General features: G+C 46.8%; 1 protein-coding gene across 1 annotated transcript; it reads left to right on the forward strand.

Annotated features, from left to right (window-relative positions):
* Window positions 1-1537: 1537 nt before the first annotated feature.
* LOC123049470 (subtilisin-like protease 4) lies at window positions 1538-4112 on the forward strand. The gene has a single exon (XM_044472383.1). It carries the CDS (start codon window positions 1701-1703, stop codon window positions 3966-3968), a length of 2268 nt encoding a protein of 755 aa, XP_044328318.1. The 5' UTR covers window positions 1538-1700; the 3' UTR covers window positions 3969-4112.
* The last annotated feature ends 19911 nt before the right edge of the window (window positions 4113-24023 follow it).

Here is a 24023-nt window from a genome sequence, read left to right on the forward strand (position 1 = left end):
ACATACCTAACGTTCCATCGATCGTTACGGGGGGGGGGGGTGGGCAGGCCCCTGCTCGCCATTGGCTAGCGTCCTCTCTTTTTTTGCAGGTGAGTTGTGATAGCATACTGTGCTTGTGTTTTTTCCATCATATATTATTACTCCTTTAGTCCTTTTTATTCTGCATATTAGGTTTGTTCGAAGTCAATTTCATCCAACTTTGACCAAGTTTATATAAAAATTAGACATTCACATAACACCAATATCATTAAATTCATCCTGGAATATATTTTCATATTATATTTATTAGATATTATAGATGTTAATAATTTTTAATATAAATTTGGTCAAATTTAGCAAACTTTGATTTTCGGTAAAACCAATATGCAGAGTAAAAAGGAGCGGAGGAAGTATTCTGAGGGAAGTGGCCCGGTACTACTATAAAATGGCGTGAATATCTACGTTTGAGCGGTCCGACCAAGCGGACACGACGGCAGGACGGGTGCAGTGCACGCACGCTGGCGCCTTGGATACTTGCGCCACGGGCTAAGTTTACATAAACTTTTACTGCCGACCCGTCGAGCTAGTAGGCGTATAGTTCAATCCTCGTGGGTCGGGCTAAAAGCGAAAGGTTAATCTGCTCGAGGCCTGCACATACGTACGCATTTCCATTTTCTGCGCTCGTGAGCACCAATGTCCGCATCCCAGAAGACGGTGCGCCCGTGCATTGGGGCAGCATGTTTGAGACTGTGGCGACCCCAAGGCGCGGCCAAACGAGCTCTGTGGTCTGTGGCCACCCCACGCCGCGTTGGAAACACGAATTTTGTTACTTTTGCGCGACAGAGGATTGATTGTACATTGTCCCTTCCGTTTCCTCCGGTTCAAAATTCAAAACACGGGCGGGCGTTGCTGCCAGCCAGATGCGATGCGAGATGCGTTTTGATGGATGGTTATTACTCCATATTTCCGTTTTTATGGATTTTTATTCCATGTTTTCATGAGGCATAAATGCGGGTCGTGCCGCCCTTTCCCAGATATGCGCGCGTGACCCCGGTCCTCCGTTTTCCTCGCAGGGGGGATCATCGACCACCACCGTCATGCGTTTCTAGTCCCCCTACCGACCGACTCACCGGCGGGCGCGAGTCCACGTCGACCACCCGCCCTGTTCGTACGCGCGGTTCACGCCACCGTGGTCGAAAGGCGGGCCCTGGACGTGTCGTGTCAACCGGCCATTGACCCGCAACGCCACCGCTGCGTTACACGAATCGCCTCACCGTCGTCCACCGGCACGGCACGGCGCGGCCCCGAGGAAATATCTCCCCCCGGTTCACCAGCTTCCCAACCAAAGGTGGTGGCACCGGAATCCGATTACGACCGGGCCAGCTATCCCCATGCAGGGGCGCGAGACAGGGTTTGGGGCCCCCCACGGACACCAGTCAGCGGCACGTACTACGGTACTAGATCCACCGGGGCGCGACACAGTAGGAGCAGCAGTACTGCGCCCCCACACCGATGCAATGAAACGCCATCATTTTACACCAGTGACGCAGCACTGCCCTCCAGCTCACACCCATTGCCACTGCTCCCCCCATCACTCCACTCCCCCCTCACGCGACGCAGGCCTCGGCTGCCACCTTGCTGTATAAAGACGGGCTCGGCCCGAGCGAGCCGGAGCCCATCGTCGCCGCACCCACCGGCCCCGCTCCACCCCGCCGCCGCCCATGGAGTCCCGGTGGGTCATCGCCTTCCTCCTCCTCTCCCTCCAGCCGCTGCTCGGCGCGTCCTACCTGCGGGCGAGGAAGAACTACATCGTGCACCTCGCCCCGAGGGCCGGCCCCGTCGACTCCCTCGAGGACTGGCACCGCTCCTTCCTCCCGCGGACGGCCGCGCCCGAATCGGAGCCCGAGGCGGACGGCGGCGCCGAGGACCACGGCCCGCGCATCATTTACTCCTACACCCACGTGTTCACCGGCTTCGCCGCGCGGCTCACGGACGAGGAGGCCGACGCGCTGCGGGCCACGGAGGGCTGCCTCAGGCTGTACCCGGAGGTGTTCCTGCCGCTCGCCACCACCCGCTCGCCCGGCTTCCTCGGCCTCCACCTCGGGAACGAGGGCTTCTGGAGCCGCTCCGGGTTCGGCCGCGGGGTGGTGATTGGCATCCTGGACACCGGGATACTGCCCAGCCACCCGTCCTTCGGCGACGACGGCCTCGAGCCGCCGCCCAAGACCTGGAAGGGCACGTGCGAGTTCAAGGCCGTCGCCGGCGGCGGATGCAACAACAAGATCGTCGGGGCGCGCGCGTTCGGCAGCGCCGCCGTCAACTCCTCGGCGCCGCCGGTGGACGACGCGGGCCACGGCACGCACACGGCCAGCACGGCCGCGGGCAACTTCGTCGAGAACGCCAACGTCCGGGGCAACGCGGACGGCACGGCCTCGGGGATGGCGCCGCACGCGCACCTGGCCATATACAAGGTCTGCACCCGCAGCCGCTGCTCCATCATGGACATCATCGCCGGGCTGGACGCCGCCGTCAAGGACGGCGTCGACGTGCTGTCCTTCTCCATCGGCGCGCAGTCCGGGACGCAGTTCAACTACGACCCCATCGCCATCGCCGCGTTCCAGGCCATGGAGCGCGGCATCTTCGTCAGCTGCGCGGCGGGCAACGCGGGCCCGGACCCGGGCTCCGTCGGCAACGGGGCGCCTTGGATGCTCACCGTCGCGGCCGGCACCATGGACCGCGCGATACGCACCACCGTGAGGCTCGGCAACGGCGAGGAGTTCGACGGCGAGTCGCTGTTCCAGCCAGGCAACAACTCCGCCGCGAAGCCGCTTCCGCTCGTGTACCCCGGCGCCGACGGCTCCGACACAAGCCGCGATTGCAGCGTGCTGCGCGGAGCCGAGGTGACCGACAAGGTGGTGCTCTGCGAGAGCAGAGGCCTGAACGGCCGCATCGAGGCTGGCCAGACCGTGTCCGCCTACGGCGGCCTGGGCATGATCGTCATGAACAGAGCAGCCGAAGGGTACACCACCTTCGCCGACCCGCACGTCCTCCCTGCGTCGCACCTGAGCTACGACGCCGGGACCAAGATCGCGGCCTACATTAACTCCACGGCCAACCCGACGGCGAGCATCGCGTTCAAGGGCACAGTCATGGGCGCGCTGCCGGCGCCGGCCGTTACTTTCTTCTCGTCCCGAGGTCCGAGCAAGGCCAGCCCGGGCATCCTGAAGCCGGACATCACGGGGCCTGGCATGAACATACTCGCGGCGTGGGCGCCGAGCGAGTCGCACACGGAGTTCTCCGACGGGGGCGTCGGCCTCTCTTTCTTCGTGGAGTCTGGCACGTCCATGTCGACGCCGCACCTGAGCGGCATCGCGGCACTCATCAAGAGCCTGCACCCGGACTGGTCACCGGCGGCGATCAAATCCGCCATCATGACGACGTCGGACGCAGTGGACCGCACCGGCGTGCCGCTCAAGGACGAGCAGTACCGCCACGCCACCTTCTACGCCATGGGCGCGGGCTACGTCAACCCCGCGCTCGCCTTCGACCCCGGCCTAGTCTACGACCTCCACGCCGACGACTACCTCCCCTACCTCTGCGGCCTCGGCATCGGCGACGAGGGCGTCACCGAGATCGCCCACCGCGCGGTCACCTGCGCCGACCTCAAGGCGACGACCGAGGCAGAGCTGAACTACCCGTCCCTCGTCGTCAACCTGCTGGCCCAGCCGATCACGGTCAACCGCACGGTGACCAACGTCGGGAAGCCCAACTCGGTGTACACCGCCGTGGTGGACATGCCCAAAGACGTGTCGGTGACGGTGCAGCCGCCGATGCTGCGCTTCACGGAGGCCAAGGAGAAGCAGAGCTTCACGGTGACGGTGCGGTGGGCGGGGCAGCCGAGCGTCGCCGGCGCCGAGGGCAACCTGAAGTGGGTCTCCGACGACCACATCGTGCGGAGCCCCATCGTGGTTCCGCCCAAGGCCGCGTAGTGATTCTGCGGCCGGCAGCATGTATAGCTAGCTAGCATCGGTAGGCTGCTGCGCTTCCATGGTTTTGTTTGCGCAGGCTGCATGCAAACTGGAGCGATTTTGTTCTGTAAATAGCGCGAATCAATAAAAAAAGTGTCTCCAGAACATCCGGTCGTCTGAAAATAGAGGGAATCCACGCATGCGTTGCCTTTTTTATCTGAGGGTCGAGATTTGGAATGAACTGCATGACTAGTTGGCTACACTCACTGCATGCACGATGGTGGATCATGCAAACATCGGAAACGTCGAGGACGAATTGTTTCCAACGTGTTCGGTGGCAACACGCCTTTCCCTCGATGCCAACTCTTCTTTTTTTACACCTCCTTGATGAAAACTCTGTACTGCGGCAAGGCAAAGTGAGTGCTCGTGGAAACACAGTCATTAGCATGTCCAGCAAAGCAAAGTGATGGTTCGATGCTCGTGGCAACATATACTAACGTTTCCAGCATGTTAATTATCGGGAGCTTGGATAAAAGCAAGGTTTAGCGGTGCTGGTGAGCAATAAAGTAGTACATATAGTTCCACTCCAGTGTTTTGATTGTCTTGCACATGGCTTCTGCAGCTTGTCTCCCACTGGTTCTCGCCGGCTCCAGGAAACTCTTTTGATTTGCATCTCTTCAGCTTACTGCACTCTTCAGTCTTTTTTTTTTCTTTGATAAAGTGAGTTTTCTCTTCGATTTTCATTATTAGAAACCACATTATCTGTTATAACTACTACTGGAACCAGCAAACAGGAAAGCAGAAAACAAATTGCACCTCTCCAGTCTAATGCTGATCAAATTACTTTCTCAGTAAGTTTTTGAATGTTGAAGATGATGTGGTGGAGGTACAACCTATGGACCTTTACATAAATTTATTTTAAACAAAAAAATCAACCAATACATTTCCTTTTTTGCAACAACATTTCAGTAAATTCCTTTTAAGCATAAAAACAATCAATGTATTTCCTTTTCTGCAACAGCATTTAAATACATTCCTTTTACACAACAAATCAATCAATGTATTTCCTTTTCTAAAAAACATTTAAATACATCCCTTTTAAACAAAACACCAATCAATATATTTCCTTTTTAGGCCAACATTTAAATACGTATCTTTTAAACATAAAATCAATCAATGTATTTCCTTTCCCTAAAAAAATCAATATATTTCCTTTTTTGCACCAACAATTAAATACATTCCTTTTAAATGCAAAATCAATCAATGCATTTCCGTTTTTCTAGGAACATTTAAATACATTTCTTCTAAACAATAGACCAATCAATATATTTCCTTTTTTGCACCAACAATTAAATACATTCCTTTTCAACATAAAATCAATCAATGTACTTCCTTTTTTGCACCAAGAATTAAGTACATTCCTTTTAAACATAAAATCAATCAATGTATTCCCTTTTTTGCACCAACCTTTAAATAAATTCCTTTTAAACAAAAGATCAATCAATTTATTTCCTTTTTGCACGAACGTTTAAATAAATTTCCTTTAAACAAAAAAGCAATCAACGTATTTCCTTTTTGGCATTAACATTTAAATAAATTACTTTTAAACATAAAACCAATCAATTTATTTTACTTTTGCACCAACATTTAAATAAATTTCTTTAAACAAAAAAAGCAATCAGCGTATTTCCTTTTTTGCATTAACATTTAAACAAATTACTTTGAAACATAAAATCAATCAATCTTTTTCCTTTGATGTGAAAATTTAAGGATAAAAATATAAAGTAAATACTAAATGAAATTTTAAATAATAATCATGAAGTAGTTCCTCATGAAATAATATATAATAGTATGCACAAACAAAGAGCACAGAGATAGAATTTCATAGTTTATAGCATGTGCTATTATCAGCACATAAGTTTCACAATGTGCATGCTGCCAGTCAAGCTGTAGTCTCTAGTAATGAATTAGTCACATAGTGTCCATCTAGTATGCTAGTCAAATTGCGTATAAATATAAACAATAACCACAAAAGATTTTATCGACAAATTTACCAAATGAGAAAGAAGATTTCAGAAAGCGTACCTTTAAATTAACCTAAGTCGGGTTTTCTATAATATAGGATAGGGATGAAAACGGTCGGAACTGAGTGCTATCATATCTTTTTTTCATATTTTTTTGCAGAAGCGGAAACAAATACAGAAACCTCGAAAATGAATACGGAAAGAGATACTACCAGAAACGGACATGAAGCGAATACAAAGCAGACACAGAAACAGAAGTAGGAGTTGACTAAAACTTAAAAACCCCTTAAATCATAGATAAATACAAAAAAATAAGCAAAATTAAATGAATTGTTAACATGCCTATAAAATAATATGTTTATTTTAGTAACTTAGCGTAGTATTATACTAGTACTGGACAATTGTGTATATGTTCAAGTTGAGTGCATGTGTGGTAGGAGGAGTTGGGTCTCAAATGATCCATTCTACTCATGTGTCATTGTGTGTTGTTTCCTGGTTGGGCTACAAAGCAGCCATACACCTATACCATTCCATTTTTGCATAAAAAAATCATTTCCACTTTTGTTTTGCAAATTTCCATTTTCATTTTCATATTTCCTGTCTGTTTCCATTTTTCCATCAGAAAAGTGGGAAGTTTTCACTCCGTTTTCATCCCTAATATAGGATATATAAACCTTGGGCAAGTGTTACCGGATCCTGCAGTCAAAATAGCACAAATTTTTCTATTTATAATCCATAAAAACCGTTTAGGACCGGAAAAAAATCCAACCACACAATTTGATTGTTTTTTAGTCACCATCATACAGAGATGAATGATTGGGCAAAAGGATACACACTATTGTCTTTGTTGTATCTCCGTATGTCGTGGACGAGATGAAGAAACTTGAGGCCAGGTGGTCGACTGGCCGTCCGCTCAGGCCGTTGTTGAGGGCCGTGAACAGGGCCGGCCCTGGGGCATGGGTGACGGGGCGACGGCCCAGGGCCCAGGCAAGGGGGGGCACATGATGGAGTATATACATATACTATAGCTCAGCAAAAAGCAAGTAAAAAATTACAAAAGAATTAAAGAAAAAAATAGGATGGGCTAGGCGTCCCAGATATAGCTAGCTAGCGATCGTTGATGGACACGCGTAGGCGAAGCGGCACCGTGACTCACGCTCGTTTCGATGTTTCCTTCGTAGGTTCGTCGTCCTCGCCCGCCGGCCTTCTCGCTCACTCGGCGCCTTGCCCCTTGCCTCTTGCCGCGTCGCCCTCGCCTCGCCGGCTTGCCGTCGCCGCCACACAGCAGTCCGACAGGCAGGCGGCAGCCCGGCCAATCGGCCATCCGGCATCCGGCGCGGCGGCACCGCGGCAATACGGCAATACTGTAAGTGCATCTAGTGCCACCCCTAGTTGGTTTTGGAATATTGACGACAAACCTAGTTGAGGGACTAATGTGTTTATGAGAATTGCAGGATAACACAGGAAGAAGTCCCTCATTGATTCGGTTTTCCTACCAGAGAGGACCCCTAAAAATGTATGAAGACATTGAAGTCAAAGGTGGTATATGAAGATATTCACATTAAAGACTATGACAAGAGAAGACATCGCATGAAGCCTATGGAGCTCGAAGACTTAGATCTTTCGTAGTTCTTTTTCGTCTTTGTTGAGTCATAGGAACCACCGTACTGTTAAGTGGGGTCCAAGAGAACCAGTCAGAATGACTGAAGTGATGCTTAACCAAAATCTATGTCTTCGAGTGAAGACTATGAGAGTGAATCTTGTCCAGAGTCGGACAAGTCAGCTTTGCTTGTAGCCCAAGTAAAGTTGCCGTGTGAGTTTGAAATCTGACCGTTGGAACACGTGTCAGTTCCTTAGTGACCCAGGGTCATTTCGGACAAATCAGGTCGGGTTGCCTAGTGGCTATAAATAGCCCACCCCCTACAACCATAAATGGTTGGCTGCTCAGAGTTAGAGTACGGCTTTTGTCGTTTGAGAGCAACCCACCTCGAAGCCTTTGAGAGAGAATTCCTTGCGAGGATAAAGCCCTAACCACCCAAAGCCAAAGAGAATTAGGCATCACTTAAGTCTTCTTGTCTGTGTGATCTGAAGACTTATTACACTTGAGGACTGTGAATCCTCCAGCCGGTTAGGCGTCGCGTTCTGAGCATCCAAGAGACATTGTGGATTGCCGGTGAACGAAGTCTGTGAAGGTTTGGGAGTCTACCTTGAAGACTTACCAGAGTGATTGGGCGAGGTCTGTGTGACCTTAGCTCAAGGGGAATACGGTGAGGACTGGGTGTCCTGAGCTGCGTGTTCAGGACTGGGTGTCCGGGACTGTGTGTCCTCAGGTTTAAATACCTAGCCGCCCTAACCAGACGTACAGTTGTCACAGCAACTGGAACTGGTCCAACAAATCATTGTCTTCAACGAGTCACTGGTTTCATCCTTCCCTTCCCTTTACTTACTGTTACTCCTTGTGAAGTCATTGTATGATTGCACTATCTTTTATCTTCACTGAGTGACTGCGTGTTCTGTTTGGCTTCATAATATCTTCCTACCTGATCCTTACTACATTGCTGCTATTAGTCATTGTGCTTTCACTCCATTGAATACTTGACTATGGTTTGCCTAGTGTAGTCTACCTTCCGCTGCATGGTAATAGGTTTATTTCTATCGTTTGTCTTCAAACTTCCACGTTTTGAAGACTTTCATAAAAATCGCCTATTCACCCCCCTCTAGTCGATATAACGCACTTTCAATTGGTATCAGAGCAAGGTACTCCCTTGTTCTGTGTGATTCGGTTTAACCACCTGGAGTTTTAGCTATGTCGACTGCAGGGATAATTAAAGTCTCCGCTGCGTGCCCCGTCTTCGATGGAACTGAATATCCCTACTGGAAGAATAAGATGCGCATGCATCTTGAAGCCATTGACGTCGACCTATGGTATGTCGTCAAGAACGGCGTTCCCAAGGCTGGAGAAGGTGTCACTGCTGCTGATGTCAAGAAGTTCGTTCAACTGGACTCTACTACCAAGAATATCATCTGTGGTCATCTGACGAAAGGACAGTATGGCCGCGTGAGTGCTTTGGAAACATCTAAGCTAGTCTGGGACTGGCTCTCCAAAGTCAACGAAGGCGTCTCAACCCAGAGAGATCAGAGAATCAGTGTCCTTCGCAACCTCTTCAACCGCTTCAAGAGAAATGACAATGAGAATGTCCAGCTCACATTTGATCGACTCACTGACATCACGAATGAGCTTCAAGCCCTTGGCGCTACTGAGATCACCAAGCATGAAGTCGTCAAGACACTACTGAGATCACTTGACAGTTCGTTTAACACCCTAGCCCTGATGATTCAAGAACGACCTGATTTCAAGACACTCGATCCGTCTGACATACTTGAGAGGCTCAACACACATGAGTTTCAGCTTTCTGAGAAAAGAGATATCTACGGTCCAAACTATGGGCGAACTCGTGCCTTGAAGGCAAAAGCTGTCTCCTCATCTGAAGAAGAATCTGACAGCAGTTCTGATGATCCTGAAGACATTGGAAGGGAACTTGCTATGCTTGTGAAGAAGTTCCAAAAATTCACCAAGAAGAAAGGCTTCAGAAAATCTTCACGAACAAGCTCAAGGAATGATGAAGCTTCTGCTCATGACTACAAGAAGAAAACATGTCACAAGTGCAAGAAACCTGGCCACTTCATCTCTGAGTGTCCGCAGTGGGACAATGAGAACAAAAAGAAGAAGAAGAGCAAGGAATATGACTCTGACGACAAGAAGAAGAAGAAATACTCAAAGTCTTCTTCCAAGTCTTCCTCAAAGTCTTCATCACACAAGAAGAGCTCATCTGGCAAGGCACGTGCGTTTGTTGGCAAGGAAATGGATTCAGAGGAGGAGTCCGCTTCTGAGGAGGCGGAGGTGGAGTCTGAGGAGGAGTCCGATTCTGGCGTTGCAAGTCTGGCTACAGCATACGTTGCCAAGTCCATCTTCAACACTGAAGACAATGACTTCATCACCGACACCGATGCAAATGACAAGGACTACTCCGCTCCTACCTACTGCTTCATGGCACGCGGTGCCAAGGTAAACACACGCACTACTCACTATCAAACATCTAGTGACGATGACTCTGATTGTGGTTCAAAACCCAGCTACAAAACACTTGCTAAAATTGCAACTGAACAACAGAAAGCTATGGAACATATTCAAAAACTGTTAGACAAAAGCGATGATCTGTTAGGCGCTGAAATGACTCGATCTGAGTCCTTAATTGAAGACATAAAAAATCTTCACGTTAAGTATGAGGAACTTGAAAGTCGTCATGAAACGCTCTCAACAACTCATGAAAAGCTTTCCTATGATTATCTTCAAAGGAAGCAAGATCTTGAGAAATTGAGAGCGGCTCATGAAGATCTTCAAAAGGAAAATGAGTCACTTCGCGCCGAACAGACCAGTTCCGCTCAGGAAGGATTTGAACCACCATGTCTTAAATGCATTGAGCGTGATAATGCTACTACTGTTGCTGAATGTTCTACTGCTGCTACTGTTGCAATATCTTCAACTGTTGATGTGGGAACTAACCCCTCTGCTGAGGATTCCACTGCTATTGCTGATGAGAATGCTAGGTTGAAGACATTGCTTGAAACAGGGATGTACAAAAGTCTTAAAGGGCATCAGACACTATGTGATGTCCTCAAAAAGCAGATCTTGAACCGAAACCCGAGGAAAGAGGGTGTTGGGTTCGTAAGGAAAATGAATGCTGATGGCTCTTACTGGAAACCTGAGCAGTACCCCAAAACCACATGGGTTGCTGCAAAGGAATCTTCAGCAGATCCATCCACTCTATCTGGCTTCACTTGTGCAAACCCCATTGTCATTGATGAATCCTTTGATGCAAACTATAAACTGTTTAAGAATCAGAATGGTGAAGTGTTTGCCAGGTACATTGGTACTAACTGCAGGAATGGACCACCTATGAAGAAGATCTGGGTTCCGAAAAAGTGTCTGGAGAATCTTCCTGTGAATGTCATCATGACACCACACGTGAAGAAGACAAACCTCAGACCACAGGCTTCATACGGTCCAAAGGCTTCATACAGACAGAGGACTCACCTGAGTCGCACTAACGCAAATGTTTTGCAGGGAAACCATACTCAGGCCTATGAATATGAGCGCGGTTCATCAAACCGCCATGTTCATAAGACCAAGAACTATTCTGCTTATTCTTATGAGTACTATTGTCCGCCTGCAAGACTTTTTGCTAGGGCTCCAAAGCCAAAGTTCTCAGACGCTGCACTTAGACTTATTGCTTCTAAGCCACCCTTGAAGATGTGGGTGGCTAAGAAAGCTTAACTCTCTTTTGCAGGGAAAGGTCTCCAGCAGAAAACCAAAATCGTCTGACGCTATTGCTGGGGACCTTAAACATCTTGTAGGGCGCAAGATCAAATGCCCGAATGGTCTTACTATGTACTTCGTTCCTGAATCGCTTGCTACTCTCCCTATTAGTCCTAATCTGGATCTAAGCTTTCATAACCCACTGGTTCGTCAAATGTTTTTGCTTCACAATTCTCTTCGTGAAGCCTATCCCCCTAACTGCACTGTAGGGTACGACACCAGCGTCTTCAGAATGGATTATTGATAGTGGGTGTACCAATCACATGACTGGCAAAAGAAGCCTTCTTATGGACTCAACCTTACGTCCATCCGACAAGAGTCACATCACATTTGCTGACACTGGTAAAAGTAAGGTATTGGGTCTAGGTAGAGTTGCAATCTCAAAGGATCAACACATGGATAAAGTCATGTTTGTTGAATCCCTTGGCTTCAACTTAATGTCTGTCTCAATGCTTTGCGATTTGAACATGATCGTAATATTTGGAAAATATCGCTGCCTTGTTCTAATGGAATCTGACAAGTCTCTAGTGTTTGAAGGGTATCGGAAAGATGATTTGTACGTGGTAGATTTCTCAGCAGGACCACAGCTTGCCGTATGTCTTCTAGCAAAAGCTTCAGAATGCTGGCTCTGGCATCGGAGGCTAGGGCATGCTGGCATGAGGAACCTCCACACCCTTGCAAAGAAGAAGCATGTCATAGGCATCGAGGGCGTCAAGTTCAAGAAAGATCACTTATGCAGTGCCTGTGAAGCAGGAAAGATGACGAGGGCCAAACATCCCTCGAAGACAATCATGACAACCACTCGACCCTTCGAACTGCTCCACATGGATCTTTTCGGTCCCACTCATTACTCAACTCTTACTACTACTGCTTGTCTCTATGGCTTTGTCATTGTTGATGATTATTCTAGATATACTTGGGTGCACATAATCCTCTACAAGACTGAAGTGCAGGATGTCTTCAGACGCTTCGCCAATCGAGCAATGAACAACTATGGCGCCAAGATAAAGCACATCAGAAGTGACAATGGCACTGAATTCAAGAACACTGGCCTTGATACATATCTTGATACCTTGGGCATCACACATGAATTCTCAGCCCCGTACACGCCACAGCAGAATGGCGTCGTCGAACGCAAGAACAGAACACTCATTGAGATGGCCCGAACGATGCTTGATGAATACAAGACTCCAAGAAAATTCTGGCCTGAAGCCATTGATACTGCATGCCATACAATCAATCGTGTTTATCTTCACAAGCTTCTGAACAAGACATCTTATGAGCTCCTTACTGGCAAGAAGCCAAATGTCAGTTACTTCAGAGTATTTGGCGCCAGGTGCTGGATCAAGGATCCACATCACACTTCAAAATTTGCACCAAAAGCACATGAGGGTTTTATGCTTGGATATGGAAAGGATTCGCACTCCTACAGAGTCTTCAATCTCTTTCATTATAAAGTGGTTGAAACAGTGGATGTGCGGTTTGATGAGACTAACGGTTCACAAAGAGAGCACCTCCCAAATGTGCTAGATGAAGTTCCATCCAGCGAATCAATCAAGCTTATGGGAACCGGAGAAATCATACCCTCTGAAGCTCAACCTGAAGAGGAACTTATCATCTCCGCACCTGATCAACCTGAAGACAATGCTCAGCCTGAAGACAATCCCACTAACAATGACAATGATCAGCAAGAGCAAAACCTTCGCCCTGTACATCCTCGTGTTGCCAATGAAGTGCAGATTGAGAGAATAATTGACAGCATCAATGCACCCGGTCCGCTCACTCGATCAAGGGCAACTCAGCTAGCAAATTTCTGTGGGCACTTCGCATTCGTCTCAATAACAGAACCCAAGAAAGTTGAAGAAGCCTTCATGGAACCTGAATGGATTCAAGCTATGCAAGAAGAGCTTCAACAGTTTGAGCTGAATAATGTATGGGAACTGGTTAAGCGTCCTGATCCTCGGAAGCACAACATAATAGGCACCAAATGGATATACCGCAACAAGCAAGATGAGCATGGTCAAGTTGTCAGAAACAAAGCTCGTCTCGTTGCTCAAGGATATACTCAAGTGGAAGGCATTGACTTCGATGAAACATTTGCTCCTGTGGCTAGACTTGAAGCCATACGCATACTGCTGGCCTATGCAAATCATCACAACATACTTCTATATCAAATGGATGTGAAGAGCGCCTTTCTCAATGGCAAGATTGAAGAAGAAGTGTATGTTGCACAACCGCCTGGCTTTGAAGATCCAAAACATCCTGACATGGTATACAAGCTCAACAAGGCACTGTATGGCCTCAAACAAGCCCCTCGGGCCTGGTATGACACACTCAAATACTTCCTGAAGAGCAAAGGCTTCATACCTGGTTCCCTAGACCCCACTCTCTTCACGAAGACATATGATGGTGAACTGTTTGTGTGCCAAATATATGTGGATGACATTATCTTCGGCTGCACCAATCAGAAGTACAGTGAAGAGTTTGGATATATGATGCAAGAGCAATATCAGATGTCCATGATGGGAGAGCTGAAGTTCTTCCTCGGTCTTCAAATACGACAGCAACGCAACGGCATCTTCATATCTCAAGAGAAGTATCTCAAAGATTGCCTGAAGAAGTTCGGTATGCAAGACTGCAAAGGCTTCACGACGCCAATGCCAGCCAAGCATCATCTGGGTCCTGACGACAATGGTAAAGAGTTCGACCAAAAGGTATACCGCTCCATGATTGGTTCTTTGCTTTATCTATGTGCATCTAGGCCAGATATTATGCTTAGTGTTTGCATGTGTGCTCGATTTCAAGCGGCACCAAAGGAGTCGCATCACTTAGCTGTGAAGCGAATTCTTCGATATTTGGCTCACACCCCAACTCTAGGATTATGGTATCCAAAGGGCTCAGAGTTTGATCTGGTTGGATTCTCGGATGCTGATTATGCTGGTGACAAAGTGGATCGCAAGTCTACATCAGGCACATGTCACTTTCTGGGACGATCACTTGTATGTTGGTCTTCAAAGAAGCAGAACTGTGTATCTCTCTCCACTGCTGAATCTGAATACATTGCTGCTGGATCTTGCTGCGCTCAGCTTCTGTGGATGAAGCAAACACTCAAGGACTATGGCATTCATCTGAAGCAAGTGCCACTCTACTGCGACAACGAAAGCGCCATCAAGATTGCCAACAACCCAGTTCAGCACTCGAAGACAAAGCACATTGAAATTCGTCATCACTTTCTCAGAGATCATGTTGTGAAGGAAGATATTGATATCATACACGTCAACACTGAAGAGCAATTGGCAGATATCTTCACCAAGCCCTTGGATGAGAAGAGATTTTGCAAGTTACGGTGTGAGCTAAATATCCTGGAATCCTCAAATGTCCTGTGATCAGGCACACATCCTAACACTTATGCATATTGATGACTTAGATGTGCAACACACGAAGTAAAGTATATCTTCAATCAATGAAGACATACATTCTAAGTGTGAATACATTAATGTGGAATTTGACTTCGGAGCGCCACGATAATTGTGCGCCGTGTCTGGGTCTAATACTTCCTATACGGTGGGTAACGCCACCACCAAATGTTCTGTTTGAAGTGTTTCACTCATGGCGTTACATTTGCTATGTCTTCACATTTGGTTTGGCTTCAATCTCAACATGTCTTCAGATTATATATATATACACTAGTGTTCTGTCCTCTACAGCATTCACTTATAGCTATGTCTTCTTGTTGAATCTTTTGAACTAAGTGAATGTGATCGGACCCTAACCTCTCTATGCTTTCTATCTCAAACTCTATCTCTCCAAATCATATGCATTCTATTGAAACTGTCGAATGTCTTCTCTGCGTCCTTGTCAGCAGAAGATACAGAGACAACCATTAAGTCCGTTTTCAATGCTCATTCCTTCACCTGAAACCCGGAGAAGTGGGAACGACCACCCGACAATCCAGGCGTGCGTGGGACGTGGAACAACCCCTGATATGTTGCATGATGGCCACGTGTTCCTCATATGTGAATCGCCAGGGGCACCTGTGTAATAACGCAGTGCCGCCCCTGTACCTATAAATACACACCTCACAGCAGTCATTATCTCTTCTTCCACTCTCGCACGAACCCTAGCGCCACCGCTAGCCCTCGACGACGCCGGCGACGAAGCGCTTCGCTGCCGCAACCTCTCCGACGCCGTCTTCACGCCGACCGCGGACATCGTCTTCTCCGCCGTCGCCGTAGGTGTCCTCCGTCGCCAAGTTAGGGCACGGACGATCGAACTGCTCGGCCTCCTCTTCCACTCCGTCTAGCAGTTCTTCGTGTGGTAAATAAAACTTCCTTTTTACGGCCCCTTTGATCCTATAGCTTTATCACTTTCTACCACAAGCAGTTTCTATTCACACAAGTTGGATCTCTTTCATACTGCATCTCATAACATGCCTAGTATATTCACTTATGCTTCACAAAGTAGTTAGATTCCTCACTTGTACTGATCCGTGGATTCGTACAAATCTGGAACCAACTCCTTATCTATGAGTGAATGTCTTCGCACGATGAGGTCAATGTCTTCTAAACTGATTTATCTTCAAAATCTTCTGAGAATGCATATGACCTCTTCCCCTTCCCTCGCACCTTAATGCTGTCACAGGTACATGTCCGTGGGAGAATCCCTTGGTTCTCATAGTCTGCATTCATTTGCAGAATTCTTACAGCATCACATAAATTCTCCCGAAGCCAGTTCCTGTTTGTCCAGCAAGCGAAAACCTTTGAAGCCTTTGAACGTATTGAAGCCTTTCAGTTTAAAGTTCATGGCTTCAGAGAAATCAGCAAGGAAGGGTGGCAGAAAGCGTCGAGGAGAAACATCAAGAGATCTGCCCGATGACCTCTCAGAGCTGTACAAGACAGATCCTGAAGAGGATTACAATCAGCGCAAGACACGAATCCAATGGATTCGACGCTATTGGGCAGAACAGTGGTTCAAGTACAGATTTGTGACCAAGGAATATGTTGAAAAGAATGCCATCAAGCGACCATGAGGAGACATCCTCTACAAAAATCTTCAACCCAGGACCAGAGATGAAGCCATTGAACAAGGCTTCTATCCCTGCATGGTCCGTGGACCACAGCCTGCGGATGCTGACCCATCGTCCCTGCTATGGTGTCGTGACGACAATCTGTTTAAGCGCAACTTCCAGTTTGCCCAGAACTCAGCGAAGTAGAACAAGAAGACTTTGGGATTAGATTTCAACCCTGGTCCCTCTGCTCCCCGTGCCGATGGAACTCGCGAAGCTGAACCCAATCTTCTTGGGCCCTTCTACAACCTTGAAGGTCTCATCACTCACATCGTGGTTCAAGGGACAGCCGTGAATGAGCCTGCAGATGACGCTGAATCAGATGAAGCGCCTGCAGCGCCGAAGCCAAAGAAGCTGAAGCAGCCAAAAGCTTCAAAGCCGGCCTCTGCACCAAAAATCTCACGGGCGAAGCCACTGGCAACTGCACCTCCTGAAGACAGTGTGCAGTCTGAAGATTTGTCACGCATCTCCAAGCCCCAGAAGGTCAAGATGCCTCTGCCACACACCGGCCAAGAGCTAACAGCTGCTGCCATTTTGCGCAACGATGCCATTGATCTGCCAAGTGATGAAGATCTTGCAGATGACGCTCTTGAGCAACTCATCAAGAGCAAAGAAGAAGCAGAAATCTTCAATGATCTGCCTCTCTTTGATGTAACAATCATCCACAACTTCATTGATGAGTGGTTTGACACGCCAAACATCAGCTTCGAAGATCTGCAACTACCCATTGGCCTCAGTGTCGCCTTCCATGGCGCCATTGCTTCAGAGCTAGCTCTCGCTCAGCGCATCGTCAAACTGAAGCAAAAAATTGACTATGAAAAGGCTCAGTTCAAGAAGCATATGGCCAAGCTCAGCGTGCAAGAGGTGAAAAACTTCAAGATTATGCTGCACGAGCTGAAAGAAGCCTTTCTCAAGAAACGCGCAGAAGCTCAGGGTTCTCGGGAGCGCATGAAGAGCCTGGCTGACAAGTGTGTGCAAGGCTACAACGAAGCTGAGAAGCGCAAGACCCTTGGGCGTCCGGGCATTGATCCCAGGATGGCTGCTAAGCATAAGAAGAAGCCAATTGTGGTCGAACCTCTCGCACCAAGGCAGGAAGCAGATCCCATTGTCTTCCCAACCAGCATGACTGGCTCGAAGCCAAAAGCCCGGTCAACCGCTTCAGAGCTGAAGAAGACGAGGACTGCTGAGGCTGAAGCCAGGAAGAGGAAACATCCTGAAGCCTCTCCTACTGCCCCCTCCAAGAAGAAGAGGAAGACCAAGAAAGAACGGGCTGCTCCCACAGAGGTTTTGATTGTTGAACCCATTTCCATGGTTCGTCCTGACGCTGAACGCCAACTGACAATCCATGAGCCTGCTTTCACAGAGGCTCATGAAGCTAAAGACTTTCCAGCAGCTGATCCCATCGCTGCTGAAGACATTGGTCACCATGACCATGTTGAAGATGATGCAGTCCTTCCTCAGCTCAAACACCAACAGATATCATCGCCTGTGCTAATGCACAACGAACTCATCAGCATTGGTCGTCCTCTGACGCCAATTGCTCAGGATGCTTCATGGGCTGATCGCCCACAAGAGGAAGAAGACTTTGAGGCCCAGCCAACTCCAACTACACAGGCGTCGCCTGCGTTGCGCAGGCTTCGCAAAGGACCAAGGCCTCCAGTCTCTGCGTCTGAAGCTGAAACTGCTGAAGACATTCCGGCTGCATCAGCCGATGAAGAAGAAGTCCCACAAGCTGCTACTCCCCTGTCCCACCAAGAAGAGGTTCTCGAGGAGAACGTGATTGTGACCGACCCTCCAGCTCGTCAAGTGGAGGTTGAAAATCTTGAGGCTGCCACCACCAACACCAATGAAGCCACTGACGTTGTCATGGCTGAAGCTAATGTGGAGCCCTCACCAACAAAAGCACCAGAAGTCAGCGAAGCCACTGATCCCACTGCTTTTGTTCCTGCGCCTGCTACCGGTCCTCAGTTCGACTATCATGTTGAGCATAGGCCTCAGGTACAGAAGCCAATCCCAAGATTGCCCAGGTTCCCAGGTCCTGCATCAGCACCTGGATCCTTCAATATCAATGGCTTCAGAGCAGACAACACATTCTTTAATAGCTCCAGGAACCCCTACTCAAGGGAAAGAATATCATCTGATCGGTTCTGGAGCTATCCGCAGCGAAGCTATTACTCCTGCATTCTTTACAATCAAGGTCGCATCTTCCCACACAAGCGTCTTGACATTGAAGCAATAGCTGGTCTGCCCTGTCTGGAAGAAGCTCTGGATTGCTTCAAAGAGGTTGGATTGCTGCCGTTCGTCACTGACCAAGAGCATTGGAATGAAGAGTTGCTGCTCCAATTCTATGCCACACTTCACATCCGCGGGTATAACAGAGATCCGAAGACTTGGGTCCTGGAGTGGATGACAGGAAACGTTCATCACGAAGCCAAAGCCTTTGACATCATTGAGCTCACTGGTCTACCCACTCCTGGCGATCTCTACGAATCTGGCTGTCAACTTCACAGTGAAGCTGTGGAGAGCATCTTTCAGAAGCCTGAACCTAACATGAGTCAGATGCTCAGTATGATGAAGCCATTGCCCCAAGATGCTGCATATCCCAAAGAGTTCTTTGTTGAAGACCTTGAGTATCTGCCAAGGACTATTTATCACATCATAAGGCGAACTCTCTGGCCCATCAAAGGACACTCTCCACATGCCAAGCTGGAAGGTGCAATGAAGACTTTGGTCTTCTATATTCTTCATGGCAAATGCTTCAATGCACAGGACTTCTTCATTCGCCAACTTGCTGCATCAGGCTCTGATCTTTTTGGCTTGAAGTTCTACGCCCCATGGGTAATGCGGCTGATCAAACTTCACTCCGCTATCTCATATCAGCCATCTGCTCGCAATCATCGGATCTTTCTGCCTGATGTGGATATGTCTATTGAAGCCATCTATCCTGAGCCTGCCAAGGAACCTCTAAGTCTTCAGAATGCAGAGCATCAAAGTTTTTCTCAGAACATTGAAGGAGTTGAAGCAGTCACTCGTGTGTATCCTTTGGCTGGCACTACACGTGCACCGCATCCTGCTCTCACTGAAGCCACTGATAGCACAACTGCCCCACGACCCAAGAAGCGCACTCGTGTTCTCAATGACCGAGAGCTTCTTGTGGCTCTTCATCAGAAACAGGATAGGCATCGCAATCTTGCCACCAAGAATGCCTTTGTTGCCCATGAAACCTCTCGACGCACATGGAAAGGGCTGACGCTGATGTGTTCTGAAGATGATCTTCAAGAGGATGGCTTCTCTGAGCGCTTCAAGTTTGACTCCACACCTCCTCGAAGGGCAGTGCTGCGACGAACTCCATCTCTTGAAGACTCTGAGTTCTCTTCCTCTGCTGCAACTGTGAATGCCAGAGTGATCGAGGATGAAGACGATGCTACTTCACCGCCACCTCCTTCAGCATGCTTCGACACTGCTCCAAGTTCTTCTGCACCGCCGAACACCACCGACGACCCTGCTGCTTCACCTACTCTTCATGGGAACGAGTAGATGCTCTATGTCTTCAAACCTTTTTGGTCCTTACTGACAAAAGGGGGAGAAGCATATGAGTTTGATAGTCTTCAAGCGGGTCCATATGGGCGGGTGCTTCATATTTTGCTTCGTGTTTACAACTCTCGTTTTGATACATTTGGTTCTTTGAGTTGTAACACTTAAACTCGATGGTCGTCTGCTACTTATTTGCCACTTTGTGATGCGATGATAAATTCCGCATGTGCGACGATAAATTCCGCACTTAGATCATTTTGCAGACGTCCATTTTCCATTATGCATGTCATTATCTTCACATACCTTCACATGCATAGTGGATTGTCATCATAAGTTGAAGAGGATCTCCACAAGCACAACCTGCCATGTGCATTTGCATTCCAAAAGCAAATTACTTATATGCACATCTTCAGGGGGAGCCCTTGCAACTTATGAAGACAATTCCTTATCCTTTACAATTTCACATATTATATTCCCCGTTGAAAACTTCAACTAGTTTGTCATCAATCACCAAAAAGGGGGAGATTGTAAGTGCATCTAGTGCCACCCCTAGTTGGTTTTGGAGTATTGACGACAAACCTAGTTGAGGGACTAATGTGTTTGTGAGAATTGCAGGATAACACAGGTAGAAGTCCCTCATTGATTCGGTTTTCCTACCAGAGATGACCCCTAAAAATGTATGAAGACATTGATGTCAAAGGTGGTATATGAAGATATTCACATTGAAGACTATGACAAGAGAAGACATCGCATGAAGCCTATGGAGCTCGAAGACTTAGATCTTTCGTAGTTCTTTTTCTTCTTTGTTGAGTCATAGGAACCACCGTACTGTTAAGTGGGGTCCAAGAGAACCAGTCAGAATGACTGAAGTGATGCTTAACCAAAACCTATGTCTTCGAGTGAAGACTATGAGAGCGAATCTTGTCCAGAGTCGGACAAGTCAGCTTTGCTTGTAGCCCAAGTAAAGTTGCCGTGTGAGTTTGAAATCTGACCGTTGGAACACGTGTCAGTTCCTTAGTGACCCAGGGTCATTTCGGACAAATCAGGTCGGGTTGCCTAGTGGCTATAAATAGCCCACCCCCTACAACCATAAATGGTTGGCTGCTCAGAGTTAGAGTACGGCTTTTGTCGTTTGAGAGCAACCCACCTCGAAGCCTTTGAGAGAGAATTCCTTGCGAGGATAAAGCCCTAACCACCCAGAGCCAAAGAGAATTAGGCATCACTTAAGTCTTCTTGTCTGTGTGATCTGAAGACTTATTACACTTGAGGACTGTGAATCCTCCAGCCGGTTAGGCGTCGCGTTCTGAGCATCCAAGAGACATTGTGGATTGCCGGTGAACGAAGTCTGTGAAGGTTTGGGAGTCTACCTTGAAGACTTACCAGAGTGATTGGGCGAGGTCTGTGTGACCTTAGCTCAAGGGGAATACGGTGAGGACTGGGTGTCCTGAGCTGCGTGTTCAGGACTGGGTGTCCGGGACTGTGTGTCCTCAAGTTTAAATACCTAGCCACCCTAACCAGACATACAGTTGTCACAGGAACTGGAACTGGTCCAACAAATCATTGTCTTCAACGAGTCACTGGTTTCATCCTTCCCTTCTCTTTACGTACTGTTACTCCTTGTGAAGTCATTGTATGATTGCACTATCTTTTATATTCACTGAGTGACTGCGTGTTCTGTTTGGCTTCATAATATCTTCCTACCTGATCCTTACTACATTGCTGCTATTAGTCATTGTGCTTTCACTCCATTGAATACTTGACTATGATTTGCCTAGTGTAGTCTACCTTCCGTTGCATGGTAATAGATTTATTTATGTCATTTGTCTTCGAAACTTCCATGTTTTGAAGACTTTCATAAAAATCGCCTATTCACCCCCCCTCTAGTCGATATAACGCACTTTCAAATACCTATACAAGTACGCATCCGACTAGAAGTCAAGAAGTACGCATCCATGTTCCTGTCCATCCTCAAACCTCAATTTGACAATCTCAATAGTTTATTTATTCTTTATTTAGTATGTACGTATTGTAATCCAATCTATCATTTTTTTGTCATTCTATGTAACATGTCTAGGGTTCCAATCATCCAATCTATAAATTCCTAATTTTTTGTATGCTCTTTTGATCTTTTCTTCATGATTTGAGAAGGATATCTTGGACAACGTTGATCTTGATTGTGCCCTTAATGACTTCACATCAAGAAATGCCCGAAGAAACTTTTTTTGAAGCACTGAAGTATTATTGTTGTCGATGGAGTCAGTCTAATTTCGTTCTTATTTGAGGTAATCATGTCATATTAGTTTCATTTTGCGATCTTTTTAGTACCATTGTTTTTTATGTAGTCGGTTCGAATTTGGTTATTATTGTTCTCGATGGAGTCATTTGAATTATTATACTCATATTTTAAACTAAAGATGTGTGATTGAAAGTTACTTTTAATAAGTTATATATATATATATATATATATATATATATATATATATATATGTAACACATACATATATATTGTCTTAGGACTTAGGACATAGGGGCCCATGTCGTCAAGTTCGCCTAGGGCCTCCCGAAACACAGGGCCGGCCCTGGCCGTGAACGTCGTAAAGACAATATTCAACTATATAAATGCCAAATGGAGCAAACCGCATGCATCAGTCAAATCTGCAACTAGTTTGAACAGCAAAATGGCAAGGACAATAGAGATGGAGAAGTGAGGTATTTGTGGCCTGTGTGGAGCAAAACAGACATGGACAGGAAGCGCAAAGAAAATGGGAATGAGAAAGAATGGGTTTGGGCATTAGGAATCAGATGATCACATTAACTACACATTAACTCTAACCAAATGGTTGGACATGGACTCGTGTTGGACGTCTAGAGTGGATCGGATAACGTCGAGACATATACAGATTACACAAGGTGACATCAAGACATATACAGATTACACAAGAAGGTAGGATGACGTGGCTGCTTGAGAGTGCATGGAAAAAAATAGGTAATGGTTATTTTGATAGGTTGCATGTGGATGAAGAGTTAGTGGGAGCAAGCATGAAGAGTTAGTGGGAAAGTGCTTTTACATGATGATGTGGATAGGTTGCATGTCAAAATAAATAAGATAGAATTTATTTAAAAAAATCAAAGTATTTCCTTTTCGACAACAACCTTTAAATAAATTCCTTTTAAACAGAAAAGTCAATCAATATATTTCTTTTTTTTGCAACAACATCTAAATAATCAATATATCAATCAATTTCTTAAGTTCAAATTTGCAACACTATTTAAATATATTTGAGTTTTTAAACCAAATTTCACAAGTTCAATAACATCTCAGCCCTATTTCACAATTTTTAACATCCAGTCATAATTGTTCATACTACCAAACATCCTTAAAACCAATTTTTCCAAGTCGTAAGAATACATCTTAAGTTCATACTAGCATCATAGTTCTCATGTCTTAAGCATACATGTATCAATAGATCATAAGAAGCCACAATCTTAAGCATGCATAGTACATCACATCACAACCAGCTAATATAAATAATAACTACCTATTACATTCACTCCTCACAGATTGCATCGATCCTCTTGATTTTGCTCTCCTTCCCCTCTCTAGCCTTCAACAGGTCAGCTATTGCATATTTTAGCCTTTTCTTCTCCCGCTTCACCACATCAATACCTTCACCTACATCTTTTTTCCAATTCCAGATCACTTCTGCCTAAGGTAGCCTAAATATGCTTCAACAATTCAACCTTCTTCTCCAGCTCCATGGCCTCCTTCTCAAACTTAGCTCTCTTCATTTGTAACCTTCTCCTCTTCACATTCCTTCATGATCTTCTGATAATTCTCCCCGTGGACCTGTTTCTCAATAGGTTTGCAAAAAATCTTTGGTAAGCTTAATGTTCAGCTGATATTTCTCATCTAGCTGCTTCTTTTCTTCTCTATAAGCTTGGATGAGTCCTCTGCTTTAGCAAGATTGTCTATCTTGCTCTGCTCATACATACCCCAAACCTTCTTTGGTGCCTTTTTAGTGCATCAGGTCATTTTGAATCCACCCAATCCACAACACAACAGTTGCACCCTTTCT

This window comes from Triticum aestivum, chromosome 1A (genome assembly GCF_018294505.1).
Source record: "Triticum aestivum cultivar Chinese Spring chromosome 1A, IWGSC CS RefSeq v2.1, whole genome shotgun sequence".
Classification (NCBI taxonomy): Eukaryota; Viridiplantae; Streptophyta; class Magnoliopsida; order Poales; family Poaceae; genus Triticum; species Triticum aestivum.